This window comes from Melanostigma gelatinosum, assembly GCF_949748355.1.
Source record: "Melanostigma gelatinosum genome assembly, contig: SUPER_1_unloc_2, whole genome shotgun sequence".
In the NCBI taxonomy this organism is placed as follows: domain Eukaryota; kingdom Metazoa; phylum Chordata; class Actinopteri; order Perciformes; family Zoarcidae; genus Melanostigma; species Melanostigma gelatinosum.
Window position 1 is genome coordinate 415720 of NW_027635329.1, and position 22210 is coordinate 437929.

Genomic DNA, 22210 nt, shown 5'->3' on the forward strand with positions numbered 1-22210 from the left:
AGTCTCATGGCTTTATGAAGCCAGATCTTTCTTGGGACCAGCATCTAATGTCCATTAAAGGAACTGTAACTTTAGGGCACATGTATAGTTGTATTGCTCTATTCCCGTTGCTTCCAAACCACTAATGACCATCCCACACCAACTATAGTGTAGCCAGCCTGACAGCATGTCTGGTCATTGTCATCTATCTATTACCGGCAGCACACTGCTAGCATTAGTATTTCTAGGGCATTTTGCACATCCATCACTAATGAGACAAATATACTTCCATTCTAAATATGTGACAAGAGACAGCACGTTCTTTCCCAATCCATCACCAGACTTAATCATAGAGTGGACAATTCCAAACTATCGCTTTCTACAATATCTGCACATGGCAACTATGGTTGAGATTAAGCTTGGGGAAAGATTGTGGTTATGTAAATAAATAGTTGAATGTTCATTGCAAGTCACAGGGGGATGCAACCTCTGGTCTTCTGCATAAAAGTCAGACTAGCTACATATCATCGCCCCCCTGACCTCCACACCCTCAGAAGCACCCTTGCTACATAAAGAGCACACTACTTCCTGAACATTAGCACTAGACATTAGCACTGGACATTAGCACTGGACATTAGCACTGAACATTGGCACTGGACATTAGCACTGAACATTAGCACTGGACATTAGCACTGGACATTAGCACTGGACATTAGCACTGAACATTAGCACTGAACATTATTAAGATTTTATTTGTACAGGGACAGTTCACATTAATCGACAGCACACATTAATAAAAACATGACTGTAAATGTGACAGTGTTAGCTAAAAAAGCTAATTTTCAACCGTTGTCCCTGGGCACGGTGTTAAAAGCCGCTAAAAACATTTAAACATTTAAAAACTGTTTAAAAAGACAACAACACAAAAACAAGCAAACAGAGCTGTGCAATACAATCCTGCAGACACAGGATCAAACATGACAGACAAGCAGGCAGGCAGGCAGACAGGCAGACAGGCAGACAGGCAGACAGGCAGACAGGCAGACAGGCAGACAGGCAGACAGGCAGACAGGCAGGCTACATACGGACATGGCAGGCATGAGACTGTTAGTGCTGACACACCTGGTTGTTAATGAGCCAGGCTTTGAGGTTGTGTGTGAAGAACCTGTATGTGGTGCTCTGTCTTATGTGTGATGGGAGAGTGTTCCAGGTGACGGAAGCTGTGACAGAGTATGATAGCTGGCTAAACTTGCTTCTCCTGCCTGGGACCACTAGGTCCCCGCGAGCTGTTGCTCTGGTTAGTCTGCTATTGGTCTTTTGTGTTATGAAAGTGCTCAACGGGGGAGGTGCAAGGCCATTAAGAATTTTAAAGGTTAAGCAGCTGTTATGGAATTTGACAAGACTATCCCAACACAGAAGATGGTATTTGGGCAAGATGTTGCAAATGTGGTAGTGTCTGGGCTTGATGTCAAGTACCTTGATAGCCTGCTTATAGACGGACTGTAGGGGCTTCAGGGTTGTGTTGTGAGTGTGTGACCAGGTGGTTAGACAGTAAGTGATATGAGGGAGGATCATTGCATGAAAGTACAGTTTAGCAGCTTCAGTTGTGAGGTTGTTGCGTATGTATCTGAAATTATGTAGACTAAACTTGACCTTTGCCATTACATGCTTCACTTGTTTTTTGTATGTGAGTGTGGAGTCAAGAATGATCCCCAGATATTTGTAGTTAGGGACCACCTGAAGCTGTTCACCAGATATGTACACAGGATGCTCTGTTGTAATATTATTCACCCTCTTTGAGAAAAACATGCAGACTGTTTTTTTCACATTGAGATGTAAGCAAGAGTCTGACAGCCACTTAGTGATATGGACCATTTCTTCAGTGAGTTTGTCTGCTGCCTGTTTGATGTTGGGTGCATGTACAAAAATGACTGTGTCGTCAGCGTACATCTGTATATCCACCCGTGCACATACTGATGGCAGATCATTAATGTACATGCTGAAAAGAAGAGGACCTAGCACAGAGCCCTGTGGAACACCGACACTGTAATTGAGGATGGGGGATGAAACACCGTTGATCTGTACACACTGCGTTCTATTGTCCAGGTAGGATTTGAACCAGCATAGGGTGTCAGGAGAAAAATTAAATTTGGCCAATTTTGTAATTAATATGGAATGATTTACTGTATCGAAGGCTTTCTTTAGGTCTAGAAACACTGCTCCCACCACTCCCCCTTTATCTAGCTTGGCTTTAACCTGTTCTGTAAAGAAGCAGTTGGCTGTTGCAGTCCATTGGCACTGGACATTAGCACTGGACATTAGCACTGAACATTGGGACTGGACATTAGCACTGGACATTAGCACTGAACATTGGCACTGGACATTAGCACTGAACATTGGCACTGGACATTAGCACTGGACATTAGCACTGAACATTGGCACTGGACATTAGCACTGGACATTAGCACTGGACATTAGCACTGGACATTAGCACTGGACATTAGCACTGAACATTGGCACTGGACATTAGCACTGAACATTAGCACTGGACATTAGCACTGAACATTAGCACTGGGCATTAGCACTGAACATTAGCACTGGACATTAGCACTGGACATTAGCACTAGACACTAGTAAAACACACACTATTGGTCACACATTAAAAGCAGTTCTGAAAAGGTGGATTTTGTGATTTGAACATGGAAAGGTCAGTGCAGTCTCGGATGTGTTTGGGGAGAGAGTTCCAGAGGGAGGGGGCAGCTCTGGAGAAGGCTCTGTCACCACATGTCCGGTGCTTGGTCCTGAGTGGAAGGGACAGGAAGTTGGCATCAGAGGAGCGGAGCTGACGGGATGGTGTGCCAAATCTACCAAAGGCTTAAAATGGTCGGTTGTTTCTGCACATTGTTGGTCATTGCCAGCCATGTGTCTTTCTCCGGTTAATAGAAAGCCTTTGTGCAGTGTTTTGACTTTCACCATAGGAGGCTTGAATGTCGGACTTCTACAGTCCGGTAGCCTATTAGTCCAATAATGGCTTTCTCCTTAGCTCCTCGTGGTGCAGTGACCACCAGTGCCCAGTGCTATAGAATAACCCCCCTCCCCCCCACTGTTGAGACAAATGGCTCAACAGAAAAGCATAAGCAGCGAGGCCACGAACAGACGGGCTCTCTGCGGGAGGAGATCTCAATATTGTCGCTGTAACCCCAGCAGTTAGTGCTTCTCTGACCTACATTAGATGCTCCCTCCAGCTGTCAGCAGCTCTGCCCACATCAGACTTTAGCCTGTGCATGAAGGAGGGCCAATAGTCACACACAGTGCTGCAAATCAGTGACAACAAAGACTGAAGTGAAATGAAGCTGTTTCAGGGCTACTGTTGACCTTTCTGTGTGCTTGTTGGCACTTTGCTGTTCATAGGATTGGTTCAGGGCGGGCTCCAGCTGGACAGATTTAGCCACATCTATTTATCCCTATGCAAGGTTTTTGAGTGGGTGGAAGGCAACAAAACGTGAGCGAGAACATCAGCCAGAGTTTTGAACTTTCTTTACTTTGGCAAACACCAGCGCCAAAGGGCTGTTGAAGTCATCATTGGCATATATATATATGTACATGCTATAAACACATCAAGAAAAAGTCAATATTTCAATTTGGCTAAAGTAATAGACTGCACTGCAAAAGAGACATTTGCAGATCAATGATTATGTAAATCAGTCGTAACATTTTGACAAAAACAGTTCCCCATATCTGTCTGAAGGTCATTGCTCTAACTAAGTCCTCACATGAGTTCAACTCGAGGTTTAAGTCAGAAAACACCCAGTTGTTCTATTTCCATCTCCCTCATACAAACACAGGCGCCTTTTGTTATCAGCAATGTCATTTTCTTTCTCCCAGTTTCTGCCGAAGTGTTCCATATCTCTGCCTGCACACTGCTATTGTGATAAAGATTGCTTTCATGTGCTTCATCTGCACTGTGGCACAATATGGTGCATGTTTAATTCTCATTGTCTCAGGCCGTCTTTGATCATGACTGGTGGTCGTCCTCTGCATGATTTATAATGCAAGTCATTTATTGCTGTCTTTCGCCTCTCATCTTCTCATTAAAACTTTAAAAACACAAGTCCACAAGCCAGATTTGTTTTGTACTAAACCAAAGAAGACGGACTGAGAGACAATTAGGAACGTAAATGAGTTGTGCTTTGTCTGCTTGACACAGACAAACCAGCCAGACACACGTTCCAGACATTAGATGCCAACGCAAACACATACACTGCAACTACTCAACGTCACAATGATGTCTTCTGGGTAATAGTTAGCTCGTGACCATGTAATGCTTTCTATTTAGAGTGAAGATATCAAAACAAAAAACAAAAGGCTTTTGGAAAGTATGACTCAAAAAGACGAGTAGAAGCTATTATTCTCTCCTCCTCTATTTCTTCTTCTCTCCATACTTCTCACTTTATCTCCCTTTGCTGTTATGCCTTCGCCTTCTCTGTTGAATCTTTCACACTCTCAATCTTCTCTTTCTCTCTCGCCTCACCGTCTGTTTTTTTCTCACCTTATCTTCTATCTCGCTGCACACACCCACATGCACAGTCATAGATTGCTCTGCTTGAAGAATAGCTTCTTATACTCTAGCCCGGTGTTGTAAATCCTTCCTAGAGAATGTTGAGGTATTTTTGAGGGAAGCGTGTATTATCTCAGAATTTGACTCTAGTTTATGTTCCTGCCTGGGCACCAGGCCAGGTGTACAGTTTTATTGTTGTTCTGTTTTAGCTTTTGAAAAGATGCAGGGAGAGAGTTTGGATTATAGCTCAAACACACAAACAAAGTGCAGGACTCTAATAGAGAGAACAGGTGCTTGTATTCAAGTCAGCATTCAGCATTCCAGCTCTCGTCTGCTCGGTACACTGAACTACTCAGGTGCCCGCTGCAGACTTTGAGCAGTGCTATTGAGCAGTGCAGTTTACATTTACATCTGCTCCCTGCTGAACGTTTGGAGTTGAAACATTTGAAATTGTTGAAACACAGTGGAGACGGAAACACCTTTGGTGAAAGACACTGACATGACAGATGACATGGAACCAATGAAGGAAATCAAAGTGTGAGTTTAAATAAATGCAGATATATCAGTGAATGAGAACGAGAGTAAAGCAGCTGAAGTTCATATATGTAATATTAAGATGTATATGCCAGCTGGTCCCTTGTTACCCGAGCAGACCCTTGCTTACATACCTGTACTTCTGTATAGTACAACAGACCCAACTAGGTCATTCTGTGCCAAACACAGACAGATACCTTGTGTATGCTAGTTGACACCTAAATAAATACTGCAAAATATTTTGAGTGAACTTTGATAATTGCGTTGTTTTTTGGGACCTATAAGTGAGATCCATAAGATGATGTCTGCTGGGTGCCAATTACAGATATACCTTACAGATATGTAATGTCATGTAAATGTACACAAAGCTCTATCTGATTTTGACACAGAATAACTCTTCTGTCAAAGCATGCTAAAGGGCTGCACACTTGTAATACAGCTTGCTAGGCCTGTGTAGACATATCTGAAAGCTTCCAATATGTCAAAAAACTGTAATATTAAATAAAATGATAATAAATAATGTCCACTTCAGTGGCCATGCTCAGTGTGCTCTTGTGATACCTTTCATGATACTTCTACACAGCAGGCTCAGTCACAGCAAGGTTGTGATCCCTCTTTAGAGAACAGAGATCTAACTGCAGGTACTGAAGATATCCACACCTTTATGTTGAGTCCCTGCCGTCACTAACGTGGCTGCATTTGTGTGTGCGTGTAACACAGGTGTGGCAGTGTGGCGGCAGTGTGGAGGTCCTGCCCTGTTCCAGGATTGCACACATCGAGCGCGCCCACAAACCCTACACAGTCCACCTGACAGCCCATGTGCGTCGCAACGCTCTGAGGGTGGCTGAGGTCTGGATGGACCAGTACAAAAGTCACGTCTACATGGCTTGGAATGTTCCACTGCAGGTAAACAGACAGCACACGCGTGTGCGTTGGGAGTTTGACACTGGGACTGTTTCGTATGTTGGAGAGTGAGAGTGGGCATAATTGTGTGCATTAGGGATGTAACGGTCTCGGTCAGGTGCACACAAAATACACAAAATGTAGATTGATGCACATAACGCAGGACATTTAGCTTTTACCAACATGTGCTGAGGTTAGCATGACAAGCTGATTTGTGTGAGTCAGTCACACATGACGATCAGATATGAAACACTGGATATGGAAGACCTGCCTGCATCCTTTCAATCTGTTGTTAATTCGGGTTCCCGAACAGCAACGGAGAGAGTTTTGTCGAGGAAAAGGGCTTGAACCAGCGAATGTTTGGAATTTTGCTTTGACTTAAACTACTTATCGATAATCAAATGTTTTTGATTCATGATCAACTCTGATTATATTTGTTAACACTAGCCCAGAACCAGAGGTCCAGACTCCAAAGCTGCTGTAACTGCAGATGTTAGAGTATAGGTGAAATACCCAGAATGTATACTCAGATGGGTTTGTATTTATTTCCCTCTTTAGAAGTCAGGAATAGACATCGGGGACATCACTGAGAGAAAAGCCCTGCGATCCAGACTCCAGTGCCGGCCGTTCAGCTGGTTCCTCTCCAACATCTACCCTGAGCTCCGATCCTACAGCAACACAGTTGCTTACGGAGTGGTGAGTTCATTTTTTTCCCCTTAATTCTCAAGATTCCTATTCTTCAGTCTGCAGCCTTGATTTCAGAAGATTCATTTATCAACATGCTTCGATAGCTTGCTATTCATCTGATTTAGGAGCCCACAGGAACAACTTCACAAAGTCTGGAAGCTAGCCCACAGTTGGACAAACAGACACCGTACATGTTTACTTCCCCGATTGGTTCCCACTGGTTGTGACACATACAGAAACTCCCGAGAGCAGAACAAGAAATAGGAGCTAAAATGAATCTGCCTTTATTGTGGCAGCTTGCCAGCAAGGACTTCTAAAAATGTGTTAACATCAGTGGCGGGCCGTGCATTTCATACCTGGGCCCTCAGTGCTGCCCGACTACAGCTGAACCACCTCATAATAACCTCATGACGCCACATCTACGGTTGTTATGTGTTTCTATTGGTGTAACGATACACGTATTTGTATTAAACGTTCGGTACGAGGCTTACGAACCGAACAATACGTTTGAATAATACTTGTGCATTTGGAGAATGCAGAAACTTTAATTGTGGGAAATATAATGTTATTTCGGTGGAGCCACTGGAGCCATAGTCGGGTGTCATTACCGCCGACGTGAATAACAATCTTACTGTGTTTACGGTTATCCTTAGCCAGCAGTTTTAACTCAATGTTGCCTGCTCTGGCCCCGGGTATACACTCTGCTTTGCTTTCAGATTTTTGAATGTTGTGATTAGGTTGGCACTATTTTTTCAGGTTGCCACTATTTTATATTATTGTTTGAATACCTTGTTTGACTCTTTATGGGAATTTTTTTTGTTTAGGTGTTACTCAAACCATAACATTGCCTTAACATTGATATATTATCATCTCATAAAGTTGTTATAGGGAACCTTTTCTTAAGCAGTTGCCTGTTTGCAAATCCAGTAGACGCAGAGCAACATTACCATTTATCTGGAGTAATGTTTGAGTCAAATACCCACTCATAAGGGAAATATCTGACTATATTTACTTTATTTATGTATAGTTTTGAGGTAGTTTTACTTCTGAAGAGTATTTCCATGTTATGCTACTATAGAGTGCACAGATGGCGTTTTCTTCTGTGGCAGAAGAAGCTTAGTCTTTAGGTTTACTCACGCAACAAAATGTCTTGGTTAGGCGTTAAGTATGTAAATGATATAACATAACTACGGTAAAATAAGTCAGCATTGATTTTCATGGGACATGAACAGCGATCTCCTGGGTTAAAGTCCTGTCTTTGTTCCACTGTGTTTGGCTCATTATTTTCACTAGAGACCTCCTGACTTAACTTTTATCTACGAAACGTTTCCACGTATTTCAAGCTGTTTAAGCCGTACCTTTTCCATTAATGCTGAGGCTAATAGTGTTTTTTTTAGCTTGGCACTATAGTTTTACTGTTTTGCTAGAACATTTTATAATAACAAACTAAACATGTGATAAGCACAAAAATAGCCCTTAAATAGCATTAACACTTCATCACGACGAAACACTTGCAAAAAAACACAACTTTTTAAAGTACTTGAAGCTGTAAAACCTAACGTTTCTATTAATACCGAGTCTAATAGCATACACACTATGTCATATATGATTCTATGCTTTAAGAGCTCACTTCAAATTACAGCGGCGGGGTATTGAAAGGGTGAACCTTTTTTCTCCACTTACTTTACGCGTGACTATTCCTCTCTTCAGCTCAGGAGTGTGGGAGGACTTTGCATAATTGAAAAATGACACTAATCTGTTGAAAGCTGAGCAGAATTATCCTACCGCACGAACTGACTCTGCAGTCTCTGATTGCAGTCTCATCTTAACCTTTTAAACTTGAGTACAGATATAGTTTGAGTTATCTGTCTTCTGAGAGCCTGAATGAAATCTGAAAATAATCATCATACACCTATTTCCTTCAGGACTTATTATTTCAGCTTTATTGGCGCAAAGTCTGTCACTGAGGAGAAAAAAGTTGTGATTTGATGGGAAAAGGTGGTTCCACTCTGAGTCTGTAAGCCTGAGACAGCTCACAGCTTTAGTGTCACTTCTTTTGTTTGTTGTTGGATAAACACTTCAATCACAGCGCGAGCTGGATATTTGTTGACAGTACTGAGCATGTGCAGGGGCTCAGCTTTGATTGAGATGACAGCGTTGCCACTGTGACATCAGAGAGATGTAGATATGAGGTTTACATATTTGACAAACACAAACTCTCACAGGAGATTGCAGTTGGACAGAGTACAAATAGTGTGACACTATCTGTGGATGTTGTTTATGCACTCGTCTCTCATTCATGAAACAAAAGCTGGAGGAATGCACTGCTCACACAAGGTCAATATTGTCCAAAAAAGAGACATTATATCAAGATTTGTCAAGCTGTTTTAAATGAAACACATTCACTCAGTGCCATGAACCAGGTCGGTTGATGTTTTTAGACACATGTGTAGAAGGTCTGAGGTCATGACGAGTCTCCCAGAGCTCAGCGGCTGACTGTCGGGTTACCAATGTGGTGTGTTGGTTGGGCAGTCGGTCGATTGGTCCAGATTGAAATAACTACTGGATGGATTCATATGAAGCTTTGTGCAGACATGTGTGGTACCCAGAGGAGGAATGCTGAGGACTTTGTTTGTCCCATGACTTCTCCTCTCGTGCTGCAGGATGGTTGACCTGTGCTTTTGAGAGAAATTCCTTAAATTTCTTGATGGATTACCAAGAAATTGGTTCATACATTTATGTTCCCTCAGGAATAATTGCAATGACATTGGTGATCCCCTGACTTTGTACTCAGCACCTCGATCAGGTCACATTTTGTATTTGTCCAATACTTTGGTTTATGACCAAATGCCTGTATAACTAATGACATTAACATCAGCCTCGGCTTTACTGTGTGTGTTTAGCATGTGAACATGGTAAACAGCATACTTGTTAAATCATCATGTTCATAAAAAAATAAAAGTCTTGTTATTGCTACATATCTGTAAAACCTTCATAATGACCATATCAGCAAAACAACTTGACAACTTATTTAATTTAATATTATTTAATACCCGCTCTTGCAATACAGTATCTGAATGAATAGTTCATGACTTTGAGGTTATGTTCAGAAATATGTGGTCAAGCTGTAGGGAAAGATTGTTGTTTTGTTAAAATATTGACAAACTTCAAAGTTGCCGTACTGGAAGCACAAGACATGATGTGTTTACTTTATTCAACCAAACCCACAATCTGTCACTGAGCTTCACCAAACATACGCATTATACAGGAAGTGACACTCAGCACTCCGTATGCCCTCCATGCACTCTGACCACGCCCTTCCAACTTCAGAACAAAACTCCAGCAATCCTTCACTTGGATGAATGTCCCCACTAAACCAAATCCATTGTTATCCTCAAAGCATATTTGACAAACAACTTTTACCACAACAGATCCTGAACAATTCAAAGGCAGCCATAACATTCAAGCTCTCTGAATGTGTATTCACTTAACTATTATCATAACACATCAATCTTCACAACACGATTACTGATTTGATGATCATGCTTTACCTTAACTCTGAGAGGAATGGGTGGTTATAATGTAAAAGGTATCAGCAAATCCACAGAGAACTATCATCCAACTCTGAAGCTGACAACGTCCATTACTCTGAAACATGAACTTGTACCTTCAAATTATTCATATAAAGTAACTGATAACTGAGTAGGTTTAGGTAATAACACCTAAAAACATTATATTTGAAGTCATGCACCAAACTCTCACAGTTGTTCTAAACCAGAACTGAGTTGGTGTGATTTTGAGTATCAGCCTGAAAAAAATTGCTTTTTTTAGCCTTAAGATTTTCCTAATCCTTGTTGATTACAATATGGACTTATGTAGGTTTGACACTGAGTTTGGTTATAATGGCATTATAGCTTTATACCTTTAACTGAGTTAGTTGCTGAGATCTGGGAGCAAGGCAATGACATTACAATGAAGCAGATGAGGCACTTAGCACAAGGGCAAGTTATTGCTGATTGATTGCGTTGATTTTCATATGTTGCACAATCTATAATTCTCTGTGGAATAAAGCCAAATCAAGCCTCATCTTATTCCACATATGTATGGCCTACGTACTGGGGACCATGGGGTCCTCAAGAATAAACGACGAGAAACAACCATTATAGCAGAATGTTTACTAACTTCTAACAACATTATTATTTATGTAATAAATGTCATCTCTACAAACAAAAATGGATTATTATTATTTTAGAAAAGATACAATTATTTGCTTGTTGTGTCAAATGAAAATAGACACGTAAGGAAAGATGTGTCTGTCTCCTTCAGAACGAGTTCCTCTACCCGCTGACAGTGTGTCCTTCTTTAAGAGGACCCCGTATCGATCTAGTCTTTGTATCTATTAAAGCAGCACAGGCTGCAATTAGGTGCTTTTGACTGGGGCCCCCTAGGACTCCAATATATTAACAATATAACACTTGCCTTCTGTTTGTGACATTTTGAAAGACTCTCAGATCTTGTGTATAAGTCAAACCAGAGACATGTTGTTTTACATTATATTTAAACATTCATGAAAAATGCTTCTATATCAGAGTGAGATGAGGAGAATGATCTTGGTGAGTGTGACTTCCACAGACGGTTGGCTGGTTGATGGTGTGATTTTAGCATCCAGTGTTCATGCTAACGCAGGCTAACAACTTCCTGTCTCCAGCTCCTAACTGAACACACATCACAATGATCATCTCTCTCAAAGCATCGGACTATATTCCCCAATTATGGAACTATTCCTTCAAAGAACTTTGAAGCGAAATCTCAGTTGGTATTAGTTTTAAAAAGCATCAGAAACAAAGGACAACAAAGGATTTATTAAGGTCTCTCACAAAAGATGAGCTGTTGTTGGTTTATTTTGCTCTTTCCCATGTTTTGTGATAAAATAAGTCTGCTGAGCTTTGGCGGCCTGGAATGCAAGTTGTGTTAAGTGAGGAAAGCAATTTGTTTAATAGTGCTGCTAATTTGACTAAATGTGTGTGTGTGAGAGAGAGAGGTGTCCTCCTTTTCTTGCTTGCACTTTTGCAGTCTGCCATCATCGGTTATATGTTTGCCCGTTAAATCCCATCTGCTGAAAGTTTGATCAAAATGAGATGAATCAACCGTCTTATCTCTCTGTCATTTTCCAGTTGAAGAACAATAGAAGAGACAACCTGTGTTTGGACCAAGGACCTGACACTGACAATGTCCCCATCATGTACCTCTGTCATGGTATGACACCACAGGTCAGTCGCCTCTCATTGTATTCTATTTGTTCTATTCTATTCTGTGAAAATTCTGGTGGGGCCACAGACTATTTATACAAGAAATTGTGATGATGCAATCCAAAGATACCATAGATAACATGAGCTATACTCTCACAACCATAAACTGTGCACGAATGATAGATAGATAGATAGATAGATAGATAGATAGATAGATAGATAGATAGATAGATAGATAGATAGATAGATAGATAGATAGATAGATAGATAGATAGACTGACTTTATTTCAGACTCGGGGTCCATACAGACAGACATAAAAAAACAGACACAAACAATAAAAGTACGGAGGCCTAGCAATGCCTTACAAAGAGACAGCTGTACCAATGTCGCCACAGCTGGACTGGTAGCGTGTGGTGCTAAACCTTATGTTGGTTAAAACAAGTAGGATCCCATTTACAGAGTCATTCAGTCGACAGATGAATTTGTACATGAGATTTCTTAAAACTGTTTGGAAAGTGTTGACTCGTGCAGCCACAAACATTTCACCAGCACTGCTCCATCTCGGTCTCTTTAAAAGTATTCTCATGGCGTCATTGTACGCTACTTGAAGTCTCTGTAGACTCTTTGTTCTGTAGTTTGACCACAAGTGTGCAGTGTAGAGTGGAGTACAATATGCTCTGAACAGAGACATCTTCACTCCATCTGTACACAGACCAGACTTGCGTGAGAGACTGTTTGCTTGTGCAGACATCATACGACATTGCCTGGAAATGTCGTTATCGTCAGTCATGTGTTCTGTTAAAAAATGACCAAGATATTTTACTTCACTACAGACACCAAGATTATTGTCAGACAATTTGAAGTCAGGGAAGTTTAGACATTTGTCCTCTTTAGTTGGACAGATCAGGATAGCACTCTTACTGGCGTTGTATTTGATGTCATGTTCCACACCGTACACAGTACATATAGTGAGGAGCTGCTGAAGACCAGCGCTAGAAGGACTAAAGATCACCAGATCATCTGCAGACATGATGTGATTAACCAGAGTATTACCCATCATGCACCCAGTATTACAGGCTTTCAGTTGCTTGGACAGATCATCAATATACAGATTAAACAGAACTTGTCTGACACCATTGCTAACCCCAAATGGGGCTGACACACTTTTACCCCATTTTACTTGCATACTCTGGTGCGCATACCAGTAAGCCAGAATTCTCACTATGTATGTGGGGACACCTCTTTGGCTCAGTTTAAAAAATAATTTACTGTGATTAACACGATCAAAAGCTTTGGAGGCATCAATAAAACACATAAGAACTGATGAGTTTTGACCTCTGTATTTGTTTACAATTTCCTTTAAGGCATATATACACAAGTCAGTGCCATGTTTGGCTTTGAAGCCGAACTGGTTATCTGTGGAGGTGATGAAGTCATTCTGTCCAGCAGAATTCTTTCTAGGACTTTTGACAGGACGCTGGCCAAAGCAATGGGCCTGTAATTCTCTGGGCTACATACTTTACCAGCTTTGTTTTGAATGACTGGCACTGAGAGAACAGACAGCATTGAGTCTGGTAACAAGCCGTGAATCATGAAGCCAGTAAAACAAACAGCGAGGAGAGGAGCTAACCTCGGACTAGCATATTTAAGGTGTTCAGCAGTAATATGGTCTAAGCCACTTGCTTTGCCTTCAGACAGTTTGTTGATAGCTTGGTGCACCTCATATGATGTAATTGCCATTGACTCATTACTCTCAGAACTGTCCACGCTGTACAAATCACTTTTGATGCAGTTAAATAAGGTGCTATAATGCTGTCGCCATAACTCAGCAATGTTGTCTGTTCCTGAAATTCCATCTATAGTGCATGGTAAAGATGTTTTACAGTTAAGAGCTCTCACTTCTTTCCAAAAATCAACTACGTTGTTGCTTAGCAGCTTCTTGGCCATGGAGTCAGCCCGCATGGCTTGATCATTCTTGCAAATGAAGCGAATGGCATACTTATATCTTGCATTGGTGAGCTTCTTGTACTCAAGCTCTGGCCCTTGTCTGGGTCTACCAGCTAGAGCCCATGATTTGAAGGCTTCACAGGCTTCAGCACGATACTCAGCTACATACTCGTTCCAGCCAGGTTTGATGTTGTGGGTCTTATTATGATGCTTGTAGTAGGGCTTGCTGTCTTTATACAGAGCACTTACTATATCATTGTACATGAAGCAGAGATCTCTCCTATGCACCACATCCTTACAGTTAACGTCAGTACACATAGCTGCATCTCTAGCTAGATGAATATGACTGAAGGACTGGTCTGTACGAGCAGAATACACTAAGACGTCCTCTTCAGTGAGAGTTGACCAGTCAAGTTTTTCTGTGTTGACACTATTTCCATTTCTAGATAGCGCCGGTAGATGTTCAACATTTATCGACATAGCAAAAGGTATATGATCAGTTGTTGCTGCTCCATAAAGAATGCCCATACATCCCAATGAAGCATGAGCATCAGCTGTACGAATACAATGGTCCAGCCATGATGTAGTGTGCCAGGCCTCACTAATGTATGTATAGCTATTTGTAGGCAAAAGCACTTCGCTTGATAATATAAAATAATTGTCTTTACAAAACTGAGCCATGTGCTTGGCAAATACTGAGCTTGTGTCTGAGATATCTGCATTCATATCCCCAATAACATAAATACTAGAAGAAGTATTATCTTGAATGAAGGAATTGATGAAGGCAATTCATCCTCATTGTGATTGCACTCATAGGGTGTATAAACATTTAGGATAGTGAATTCCTTATCATCATGAGTAAACTGTATTGCAACACACCAGTCAACACCAAGCCTGACCACATTTATCAAAGAGTCAAGCTTCTTATTCCAGAGAATAGCCACACCCCCTGGAATCCTTCCTCTGACTATTCCCATGCCAAAGTCAGTTGTAGACTCCCCAGCACCATGAAAGTTATCATTAAAAGAGTTGAGTTTTTCCAAGTCTTGCTTCGGTAAGAATGTCTCTTGTAAACATAGTATGTCACAATTCTCCAAAAGGTTGTCAACAACCATGCGGCGAGCTTTATCCCCAACGCTCTGGCCCACACCAGGCCAGGACAGTTGTACGACAAAACCCGGATATACATTTAGCAAAGCAAGTGAGTGCCCATAGCACCAGCAGGCAAACTTATTCCCCCCACAGCAAGTGCATGGTTAGAGCCGATAACTCCCGCCCTGCGGGGCTCAAAATAGCGCCGGACAAATGCCCCTTCTGGCCAGAGCTCCGGAATGTACATTTCATCAAACGAGTGAGAGAGGGAAGACACTGCGATTGCTGTGACCAATGCACCACCAACATCAGAGATGAAGCATTCAGCCGAATAATGCCGTCTAATATCACAGAATATCTCACCATACCACCATATAGGACCACCAAAGCACAATGTTCACGATATCGCCACATCAAATAGCTGACTCATGAGCAGAAACCAAAGGTGCATTTGTCATCTGTTGAGCAGCCTCATCCTTGTAAACATTGCACGTGCAATCCAAAAGTTGGTTTTGAATAATGGCTGAAGTTCCCTTAAAATAGGGTTGAGCATCGTCATGGCTCCTTAGTCTGGAGTCACCCTCGCACGTAGTCTCAAATATGCATCTTATAAGGCCAGGCTTTAACCAGCCGGCAGACTCATCATGTCCACGCAAGGCAATGTCACATCACACATTCCACAAGCTTTCATACCGGTTATGTTTCTGCTAAGAACACACCTGTTTCCTTCAGTCTGACGGTTGTATTGTTCAATGCCACGTCTGTACGCGCCATCAAGCTGAGAGGCAACGCTCATTGTTCCCAGTGAGCCAAACGTAATGGCATTATCCACATGTGATGCACAACTCCTGTGTTTGACTTGTTCTTTTTAAATGCACTTGATGTCCAGACAGTTTCTTCTCTGAAAAGAGGACATGGAAAGCAGAACAGGGCTTTTTAAACTTCTTGTGGTTGAATGATCTTTTTTAATCTTTTCCTTCTTGAGATATGATTAGGTCATCCAGCAGATGTGGACACAAATGTTTTAGTTTTTTTTTTGCTCCAGGGATAAATCGCCAAATCGTACTGCAGTTAAATAATCTACACGATCCATCACTATTGTTGTAACGTTAACGTAAGTACAATATCAGTCCCTCTTTAGCTAGCTAGCAAGATGTGTGCAGCCTTGCACCATTCAAATCAACTAATGGGATGCTTCTAGGGGACAGTGCCCCACCAAGCAGGAACGGACAAGCAGCTCCATGCACGAAGAACTAAAAAAGAGATTACATTCAGAATATGATCAAAAATTGCAAAAATGTTATGAGGTAGACAGCGTTGAGTTTTGGCATTATTGCGTCTGACATCGAGAAAAGCCGAGAACTTCTTCTGTACAACAGCACCCTCTGGTGGAGCTGTGCCCCACGGGCCCCTAATGCAGAAATGCAGATGGAATGATGAAGCCCATTTAAATTCATCCAGCAGAAAGAGAACAACATGAACAAGTATTCTGGGAATACTCCGTGTCTGTCCGCCTAATAAATGACAATCGTGCAATAACGCGTGTAGCTCTGTTTTGGACGATATAAAGTCCAAATATTTAGCTGTTTAATGCTCCAATATGTTCGTCAGCTAGTTGCTAACTTAGTTTTTCTTTTAAGACCTAGTCAGGAGCTTTTTTACTGAAAACAGGCTTCCTGCTGCTGATATGATGTTGATAAAAGGAGAGTTATGGGCCAGAAAACCAAAACAATGAGCTAAAAGACACTAAAATGCTTTTCAAAGATGAAAGAAACTGCATATTCAGTCATAAGTCTCACTGGGTCCATCATTACAAGCAACTCATTTCACACTACAAAAAGTCATTTAAGCCTTTGTTTATGTAAAGATTTTAGTTAGTGCAGCATAAACCATTCCCAAGTTAAGAATAAATTGTTTGTAGTTAGGTAATGAAGTAGAGGAGATTTGAGAAATCAATAGTGGCTCTCTGCATATATTGGCATCAGTAATGTTTATCTATGGGGTCTTGTAAATTTCATAATTGAGAAAGTGACATTTCCATGACGAGTAAAGTGGCTAATTAGAGCAAGAATCTAAAAGGATATGCTAACTAAGAGCAGATATATCACCCTGCTATAGTAATGCTGCTTTGTCATGTGCTGTTTTGCTTGTAGAGTGAAACTTTTCAGCTCTTGCTGCTGAAATATCTGACAAGTAATCATCAAGTCATTGAGGCCAATCAACAACTCTATCTGCCTGCAGATGAAAGCGGCAGTTGCGGCATATTTCCACTTTTCACAGCTTTGAAATGCTCTGTTACTTGACTAAATTAAGAATTCACATTTTACTGTGTGCATTATATTCTGCTTGCCATAAAGAAGCTTGCATAATCATAACTAGATTCCACTACATACCCAGCCCGTCATCTAAAAGAGCTTTCTGAGGACACTCCTAGCCTTGCCTCCATTGTGGGTGCGGTTAATAGATCCGACCTGCTTCTTGACGTCGGAAACATCCAACGTTCTATCTGGGTCATACTCAGCAACACAGCACAGCTGCTGAAACAGCTGTGCTGGCATTTCCCTGTGTCTTGGCCTTCCATATTTTGTCTTACCTGGACACAACATAATCAGCATGTGCTGATTAAGAAATTGTGTTATTATTATTATCTCCCTCAAGAAATCAACATGAGTGTTTTGCTTATTAAACTGGGCACAAAGCTGGAGAGACACTTGTCAACATGAACGTGGTGTTTGGACAGAAATACAGCAGGTAAGAGTCTTCAGCATGTGGCAGAGCAGAGTGCCCCCATGCAGTCCCAGCAGGGCCCAGAGTGAGGCCTGTGGGCTCGTTTTATTCCCGTCTTTCGGGAGAAAGAATGATGCAGTACTATTCATCTGGCCTATATGATGCTAATTTGTTCAAATCTGAGGGGTTTTGTCTTAAAACTCACATTTTAAGACACAAACGAGTTCAAAGCCAAGCATGTGCTTATCCAGTTAGTAGTGAGCAGATATTTAGCTGCGATGGAGTTATTTAGAGATATTAAAAACAGAGCAAATTAACAGATCATTTATTCGCTCATGTTTGTGGAGGAATTTTATCTAGAAATTTACCCACTGCAGGACAACATTTCTTCAGATAACAGGGGTATTTGGGGCTTTACGAGGATGCGTCAAGATAGCAGCAGAATATCGTTGCACAGTATAGGATCAGCCAGGCGAACTAAGCACTTTATAGACGGGAGATTACATATATTACGCTGCACATTTAATGAAATGGAAGTTATTATCCTGTACCTTCTGCAGTATTTATAGAGGGATTAGAGCAGTGGTTCTTAACCTGGGTTCGATCGAACCCCAGGGGTTCGATGAGTCACTCTCAGGGGTTCGGCAGACACACACTGCGGTCAAGTGAGCCGCCGCTTTAAAAATGAATGACCGTCTATTCCTTAAGGTGCGTTCACACCGAGCGCCCCGTTCGGTGTGAACGCAGCATAACGGTACATTGGCTTGGATAGCCCTACGGTGGCTTGGGTAGCCCAAAAAGCACGGAGAAAGCCAAAAGTTATGCTGCGTTCACACCGAACGGGGCGCTCGGTGTGAACGCACCTTAAGGAATAGACGGTCATTCATTTTTAAAGCGGCGGCTCACTTGATCGCAGTGTGTGTCTGCCGAACCCCTCGGCAGACACACACTGCGAGGTAGTTTACATGTAAAGTCAATGCTGCGTTGAAGATGGCGAATATCATGCTGGGAATGAATGAATGAATGAATTTTATTTATATAGCGCTTTTCACAGACAGTACTATCACAAAGTGCACATAAGACATTTAAAAGCATAAAAAACACAATGTGACCCAAGGGTCAATAAATTATCTACACAGAGTGAATAAAAAATGTTAAAGAATAAAATAAAAATAAAAATAAAAATAAAAATAAAAATAAAATAAAAATAAAAATAAAAATAAAAATAAAAATAAAATAAAATAAAATAAAATAAAATAAAATAAAAATAAAAATAAAAATAAAAATAAAAATAAAAATAAAATAAAATAAAATAAAATAAAATAAAAATAAAATAAAATAAAAATAAAATAAAAATGTAAAACATATTTTAAGAGCAGTTCTAGGACATGAGTTTACTTTTACACAAACGCCAGCCTAAACAGGTGGGTTTTTAGCTGGATTTTTAAAAGTATCCACAGTATCTGCGAGGCGCAGAGTTGCAGGCAGAGCATTCCAGAGCCTCGGGGCCACTGCCTCAAAGGCTCGGTCACCACGGCTCTTAAATCGTGTGCGTGGGACTGACAGAAGACCTAGAGCGTTTGACCTGAGAGTGCGGGCGGGTGAATAGGGGCGAAGTAGATCAGCTACATAAGTCGGAGCCTGACCGTGAAGTGCTCTGTAAGTGATGGTGAGAATTTTAAAGTGTATCCGAGATGCTACAGGAAGCCAGTGGAGAGATCGGAGTACGGGGGTGATGTGAGACCGTCGATTTGTCCTGGTGAGTAATCTGGCTGCAGCATTTTGGATGACCTGCAGACGGTTAAGAGCAGATACACTGAGTGATGTGAAAAGTGAGTTGCAGTAGTCAATGCGTGAAGAGATAAATGTGTGTATGATCATTTCTAATTCAGGTGTTGATAATACAGATCTTAGTTTACTGATATTTCTTAGATGGAAGAAACATGACCTGGACAGCTGCTTAACATGTTGGTCAAACGACATGGATCGATCAAAGAAAATCCCAAGATTGCGCAAGTTGCAATGTGAAGCAGAGGAGAGAGGACTAATAATCTGCCTGATCATGGGGACAAACTCCTCTGGAGCAATAACTAGGACCTCCGTCTTAGAGTCACTGAGTTGCAAGCAGTTTTCTGCCGACCAGTCTCTGATGGCATTGACACAGTCCAGGAGCCGAGTTAATGTGAATGCCTCGCTGGGTTTAAATGACAGATGAAGTTGGATGTCGTCTGCATATAAGTGATAGGACACATTATAGCTTTTTATGATTGGTCCCAAAGGTAACAGATAAAGGGAAAATAACAAAGGCCCCAGAACCGAGCCCTGCGGTACACCACAAGAAAGTGGAGAGGTAACAGACACAAAATCACCCACAGAGACATTGAAACTTCTGTCACTGAGGTAAGATGTAAACCAGTCTAACGCTATGCCAGATATGCCCACCCAATCACGAAGCCTCTTAATCAGGATGTCATGGTCTACAGTGTCAAATGCAGAACTGAGATCCAGAAGAACTAACACAGAGCAGTCACCTGCATCAGCACACATGAGAATGTCATTTGAAACCCTCAGCTGGGAAAAGCTGCTGAAGATAAATTATCCCAAATTCATATTTCAAATGACACGATCAGCAGCAGAATAGACGACATGAGCAATGACATCTTGGCTCAAGTAGTTGCAGATCTGATTTCAAGCCAAGCAAAATTCAGCCTCCAACTCGATGAGACCACCGACGTTTCCAATCTCAGCCAGCTTGTTGTATTCGTGCGCTATATGAAAGACGACGAGACAAAGGAAGATTTTTTATTTTGTAAGCCTGTTACAATAACAACCAAGGCAGTCGATGTGAAGAAACTCGTGGATGACTTCTTCAGAGACAACAATCTTTCGTGGAATATGGTTTCTGCAGTTTGTTCGGACGGAGCTCCAGCCATGCTGGGACGACACTCTGGTTTTGGAGCGCTGGTGAAATCCGATGCACCACACATCATTGTTACACACTGTGTTCTGCACAGGCATGCGTTGGCAACAAAAACCTTGCCTCCAAAACTGGCAGAAGTACTAAAAATCGTAGTTGAATGTGTGAACTACGTGCGAAATAGTGCTATGAAGCACCGCATCTTCAAAGACCTCCGTCAGGAAATGGGCTCTGAATTCGAGGTACTTCTGTACCATTCTAAAGTTCGGTGGTTATCCCGGGGAAAGTTGCTGAATCGGGTTTTTGCCATGCATGTGGAATTAGCCTTGTTTTTGTGAGAGCACCAACATTGTCACGCAGATTGCTTCGAAGATTCTGAGTTCATTCTCATCTTGGCGTACATGGCTGATATTTTCGATGCTCTCAATCATTTCAATCGACAAATGCAGGGCGGTGGAGTCAACATCATCGAAGTGGAAGAAAACCTGAATGCGTTAAAAAAAAGCTACCTTTATGGAAACGACGAACAGAGAATGACAACTTCAAAAACTTTCCCCTGCTGGACGACTGCGTAAGTCAGATCGAAGACGTGTCTGGAATTGGAGACATTTCTGTACCTGGGGAGCCGAAGCAAGCGATTGCCATGCACTTAGATATGCTCGCAAAGTCCCTCGACGGATACTTCCCCACCACACAGTCATATCCAGCATGGGTGAGACAGCCATTCACGTTTAGTGTTGCGACAGCAGATGTCAACGATGTATGCCTCGACGAAATCATTGAACTTCAGCAGAGCCAGCTTCAACAGTAACTCTTCGGAACAACAACGCTCTCAACGTTTTGGTGTCACCAAATCGTACCATACCCTCGTATTGCCAAGAAAGCCCTTGAGAGACTCACACCGTTTGTTACAACGTATCTTTGTGAGCAATCCTTTTCGAGGATGGTGGACATGAAAACTAAGAAATGCACTGATGAAGCTCGCAGGGTTCAGTACCTCCAATAAGGTTAAGAACCACTGGATTAGAGGATGTCAGTATATAACAGATAAAGCCATAATCTTTGCTATTAAGGGATATCCTCATACACATCATGCATACATGACCTCTCTTTGCATTGGCCAAATGAAATTTCCAGTCTCAGTGACTAACCCTGCGCAAACTGACACATGGTAAAATAAATGACCAAACCAATTTCCACTACTGAAACTGGTTTATTGCATTGGTGAATGCCGAAGAGATGGCATGTGTAAGAGTTGTGAGACATCAGTGATAAGCAGCCTGAAGACGCAGAGCGAACAGCAGCAGGATCCGTTTCACAGCTGACATCAAAGACTCAAACATTCCTCTGGTCTTCTATCATGCCCTTAACACTTTCATTCTTTATTCATGTTGAGTATCTTTTGTAATGTTATTCCCCACAGTCCCTCTCATTCCATATTCTGATCCTTTTCTCCTGAATCCTTTAGATCAGTGGTCCCCAACCCCCGGGCCGCGGACCGGTACCGGGCCGCGGGTCATTTGGTACCGGGCCGCACAGAAAAAATAAATAATTTCTGTTGTATTGCGTATTAGAGTCTGAAAGATGTTTTATTTTGAAAAACGACCGGATTCTCT

The 22210-nt window shown here is 41.7% G+C and overlaps 1 protein-coding gene across 1 annotated transcript in view; it reads left to right on the forward strand.

Moving 5' to 3' along the window:
• LOC306786385 (polypeptide N-acetylgalactosaminyltransferase 18-like) overlaps positions 1 to 22210 on the forward strand; it is a gene marked incomplete at its 3' end in the record, with an annotated part of 179474 nt that overhangs the window by 137820 nt on the left and 19444 nt on the right. Inside the window, exons 7-9 of the mRNA XM_079297402.1 lie at positions 5792 to 5977; positions 6533 to 6670; positions 11836 to 11931. Coding sequence (XP_079153528.1) covers positions 5792 to 5977; positions 6533 to 6670; positions 11836 to 11931 — 420 coding nt within the window. The remainder of the gene's footprint in view (positions 1 to 5791; positions 5978 to 6532; positions 6671 to 11835; positions 11932 to 22210) is intronic.